Raw genomic sequence first — 5,000 nt, 5'->3', positions numbered from 1 at the left:
AAACAATAATTTTAATCCCACTTACACATGCGCGCACACACACAAACTACTACTACTTCCTTAGGACCCCCTCAATGATTTAACCCTAAGAGTCCAACTGAAATATAGGCCTATTCATATCAATAAAGTCAATAATACATGTACATATCAAGTGTCAGTGACAGCTGTCAAATGACAAATGTATGCTGATTAATGTTCAGATATGTATATCGCAGTCCTAAGTGTACAATGGAGTGATAAGGGCATTTATGCTTAGGAAATTATGAATAATCAATATGCAATACACCATACTTACAGTATATTGACAGATACTTTGTTTTAAAAGAGCAAAATGGTAACATGTCTGTTTTTCCATCTACTTTTGGCTTTAATCTAGATGACATGTTGGCTACCTAACCACTTAATTTATTGTTTGCTCGTTATTTTTTATTTGTGGGTGTGGTCCTTTGTTTAAAACATGTCTGCCTGCCTTCCCTCTCTCACATAGGCTACTAAAGTAGTCTTTCAAAAACTTAAAACAACAGCATGTGGAAATCCTATTGGCTTTGGAGGGCTAACGTCTATAAGACTATACTGTACTCTACTGTATTGCACTGTACTGTACTCTACTATACTGTACTGTACTGTACTGTACTGTACTGTACTGTACTGTACTGTAATGTGATATACCGTACTGTACTCTACTGCACCGTGCAGTATGCTACTGTACTGTACTGTACTGTACTGTACTGTACTGTACTAGACTGCACCGTACTGTATGCTACTGTACTGTACTTAACTAGACTCCACCGTACTTTATGCTACTGTACTGTACTGTACTTTACTTTACTGTACTGCACCGTACTGTATGCTACTGTACTGTACTGCACCGTACTGTATGCTACTGTACTGTACTGTACTGTACTATACTGCACCGTACTGTATGCTACTGTACTGCACCGTACTGTATGCTACTGTACTGTACTGTACTATACTCTACTGTACTTTATTATACTGCACCATTCTGTATGCTACTGTACTGTACTGCACTCCACTGCACTGCACTGCACTGTACTGTACAGTACAACTATAGAACTGAAACATGTAGAGCGGTGGTGCTCAAACTGTGGTACGCGTACCACTGGTGGTACTTGAGACATCTCTGGTGGTACTTGGAATGCCATTATGAACCTCTCCTGTACTGACTGGCAAAAGTGAATATGGAAGGCCTTTACTGCGATATTCTAATGTTGGTTGTCAAGGTGGTACTCGGAGAGCTCAATATTTTCTCAGGGGGTACTTCACACAAAAGGTTTGAGAACCACTGATGTAGAGCATACTGAGTACATGTACAATGTTATGCAAAAAGGAAAATGGGAATGAGTTATGTTACTGTTACCACTCAAAATCTTGAAGGTTAAAAAAAGTCTTGTGGCATTTTGTTTGGGGGGGCGGGGTATGATCGACTATTCTTCCGCCCAGACTATTTATGTGCCTTGCATATCAAGAAAATGAGTCCAGGTAATGATTTACTTTCATAGTATATACCATATGAGAAGTGTTGTTCTGTATAGATATTTCTCCTATGGGTAAGGGTGGCAAAAGACCTACAGTACATGTTGTCCATCAGCTGTCAGTTTTGATAGCAGTTTAAGTACTCAATGATTACTGAGCTAACTAATACAACTTTTGACACAAGTACTAGGTGAGGACTTGTCTGCAAATAAACATTTTTTTATCTCTGTCTTCTTACTCAACATACACTAAGAAATCATTCCCATTTAATTTGAACTGAAGCCATACTGTGGCCTACTGTGGCCATATTGAGTAATCTGTAATGTCATTCTAAAGATGACTGAAATGCTCTCACAATATGCACTTGTAAAAATACAGAATTAGGTGATCTTATGGGGTTCTTCATACATATGGAAAGGTCCTGTCCTTTACCCTCTCTCATACAAATAAAATACGTATATCTGTTATGGAAATTAGAGGATGGAGAACCTACTACCTAGGGCATCTTGCACTGACACTATCCCATTCAAATCGAGCATTAGCAGCAGTCTATTCTCACCATAGTTTTAGTGTTGGCAATGCTCATTTTAATTCAGACCAAGAATCTTCTCAAATCGTTCACAATGTTACATGCTGTCAAGCACGTAAGCACAGACTCACCCATACTTTCACACTATGTACATTTTGTAGTTTTATCAGTCTGGTCTAGCAGGCTACCCTTGCTTCATCTCTTCTGAGGACTATATTAACATTGTCAGCTAAGTATAATGTCATGTAATAACAATGTAATGCGTTACCAACATGACATATTGTATATGGTAGACATTTTGTTTTCAAGGGGCACCCCTTCTAGGATGTCTTCAAATCAGTCAAGGAACACGTGTACCGAATTATATGCTTCTATCCAGCGCGTAACGATTTCTCGGCTTAGAGCCCCTACTAATACAAACAATGTATTGAGGACCCAATTCTGGGCCCCTTGTCTCCCTGAGCCAGAGGCAAGTGACCCCTTTGTCCCCCCTGTCAGCTTCCCTGTGACTGACAAACGGCAGATAAAAGCTGCAGGGGTGAATCAGGTCCCGCCATCTTTTACAAACGCTCCTTCACAGCCATAAAGCAGCAGAGTCCTGTAGCAGATTAGGGGGGTTGGTTTTAACTCTCTCTCAATAGGGGTGTTTTAGACTCTGGCACATCAACACAACACAAGCCCCGACTGGCACGGGCGGGACTGGCCATCTGGCATAGCGGGCATGTCCCGGTGGGCCCCGCACCCTCGTGGGGCCCTATTTTCAGAAATGTTAAAAAAAAGTTATGTGCCGCTAATTATGAGGGGGCCCTTTAACCCCTTAGCACAGAGCCTATGTTATAACCTTACTGTCACCAAAATTGTAATCTGTTACTTCAGGCTTTCAGTAATGTCATAGCAATGTTATTATGATGTAGTTGAGTCTTTTCAGCCAATAGTGAATAGGCCCCAACTGCACTAAGAGGCTACGCCAAAAGTGCCCGGGCCCTATTTGTCCCCCAGTCCAGCCCTGCTGACTGGCACGGGGTGTAAGCTTTGTGGGCAATGAACACAATAGCTCCTTTTATGCCCGTCAGATTCAAAGACTCCCTTCTCTCTCCGTCAGTCTCCCTCCCTCCCCCTCTTTCTATTGCTTTCTGACGATCTGTTTCTCTGTCAGTCACTGTCTCTGTCCTTCTCTGGCAGTCTTTCTCCCCCTCTCTTTCTATCTGTTTCTCTCATCGTCACTATCTCCCTCCTTCTCTCTCTCTCTTTCTATCCGTTTCTCTCTCTCTCCGTCAGTGTCTCTCTCCCTATTTAACCACTCTCTCTCTCTCTCTTCTCCTCTGTCTCCTGGCAGGTCCTGGTTTGGCACACCCGCACTGAGAAGGTGAACCTCGGCAACGAGCCCAAGCTCCACCAGGACTCCATCCACATCGAGGTGTAGACCAGAGGGGGATGAAACGACTCATCATCATCCTCTTCATCATTGGCAATGGAATACCTGATGATGAAACGCATCATCATCATCATCTTCTTCATTGGCAATGGGATACGTGACGATGATTGGACTGGACTCGCTTCTAAGGAACTTTTTTTCCCAGATCTGGACTAAAACAGTGGACACTCTTTCATGGCTTGAGATGAACTTAACAAGCTTGGGGCATGGGGTGGGCTGGGGTAGGGTGTGGGTGGATGAAAAAAACGGGTGAAAAAAAAAAGAAAAAGACATTCAAAAGGCGGATGTCAGGGCGAATGGAAACACTGGAACTATTATCTTGACCCCGCCTCATGTTGCCTGTCTGGCCTGTGATTGGGCCCCGGGGGGACTTGCACTTTGTTCTCATTGGCTCATATGGTACCCAGGGGGGACTTGCACTTTGTTGTCATTGGCTCATGTGGTACCTCACGTGTGGAGGTCTGACCTTCACAACCTTTGCAGCTCTAGCACACTGTACCTTTGATAGATGATCCCTCAAAGGGTTCTATCTCTCTCTCACACACACACACGCAGACAGACAGACAGACAGACAGACAGACAGACAGACAGACAGACAGACAGACAGACACACAGACAGACACACAGACAGACACACACACACACACACACACACACACACACACACACACACACACACACACACACACACACACACACACACACACACACACCTCAAAGAGGCACACCTCTGTTTGTGAACAGCTTCTAAGAATGTTTTCCCTCTTCTGATGAATAAAAAAGTCAACACAACAAGAACTAACAACACGGACAAACATCTAAGGAGTACAACTGTCTTTATTCCAAACGACCCTCTTTTAAAAGCCAGAAGACAAAAGGAAAACAAAATTATAAAGAAAAGAAAAGAAAAAAATAATAATGAAACTTTACAATAAATGAGTCTTCAGACAAAATGATCACACTACAGTTCATGGCTATTCACTGTTTAATGCACGGAAATACCATTTTTTCTTTGTAGTAGGCACCAGAAAATGTAAACGCATTATAGAGATAAACCTGGAGGACACCTGTGAGTGTGTGTGTGTGTGTGTTTCCATGTGTGTGTGAGTGTGTGTGTGTGTGTGTGTTAAGAAGTGTGTTATATTTTCACATTATTGCTGCAGAGCGACCCTGTCTGACTGGTGTGGATTGAGAACTCTGCTACCGCCGTCTAGACTCTTTAATTGTTCATCAGCCTGTGTGCGCGCATGTGTGTGTGTGTATGTGTGTGTGTACGTGTGTGTGTGCGCGCATGTGTGTGTGTGTGTGTGTGTGCGCATGTGTGTGTGTGTGTGTGTGTGTCAGTGTGTGTGTCAGTGTGTGTGTGCGCGCGCGTGTGTCGGTGTGTGTGTGAGTGAGTCAGTGTGTGTGTGTGTGTACGTGTGCCTGTGTCTCTCTGTGAGAGAGTATGATGCGGTTTTCTTGTCTTCCGCACCATTTCGGTTAAATTATTTATATTCTGTTAAAAATATCTATTTTTTTTCTTTCATCAGTTTTCCTCCT

The 5,000-nt window shown here is 43.0% G+C and overlaps 1 protein-coding gene across 1 annotated transcript in view; it reads left to right on the top strand.

Annotated features, from left to right (window-relative positions):
- The window catches only part of LOC134444666 (galactosylgalactosylxylosylprotein 3-beta-glucuronosyltransferase 2-like), a 65,975-nt gene extending 61,209 nt beyond the window's left edge, over window positions 1-4,766 (top strand). The window contains exon 4 of the mRNA XM_063193902.1: window positions 3,360-4,766. Coding sequence (XP_063049972.1) covers window positions 3,360-3,446 — 87 coding nt within the window. The 3' untranslated portion in view covers window positions 3,447-4,766. The remainder of the gene's footprint in view (window positions 1-3,359) is intronic.
- Window positions 4,767-5,000: the final 234 nt, after the last annotated feature.

Source organism: Engraulis encrasicolus, unplaced genomic scaffold, assembly GCF_034702125.1.
Source record: "Engraulis encrasicolus isolate BLACKSEA-1 unplaced genomic scaffold, IST_EnEncr_1.0 scaffold_64_np1212, whole genome shotgun sequence".
NCBI lineage: Eukaryota > Metazoa > Chordata > Actinopteri > Clupeiformes > Engraulidae > Engraulis > Engraulis encrasicolus.
The sequence above is the reverse complement of the archived record's forward strand: the minus strand, read 5'-3'. Positions and strand labels throughout refer to the sequence as shown.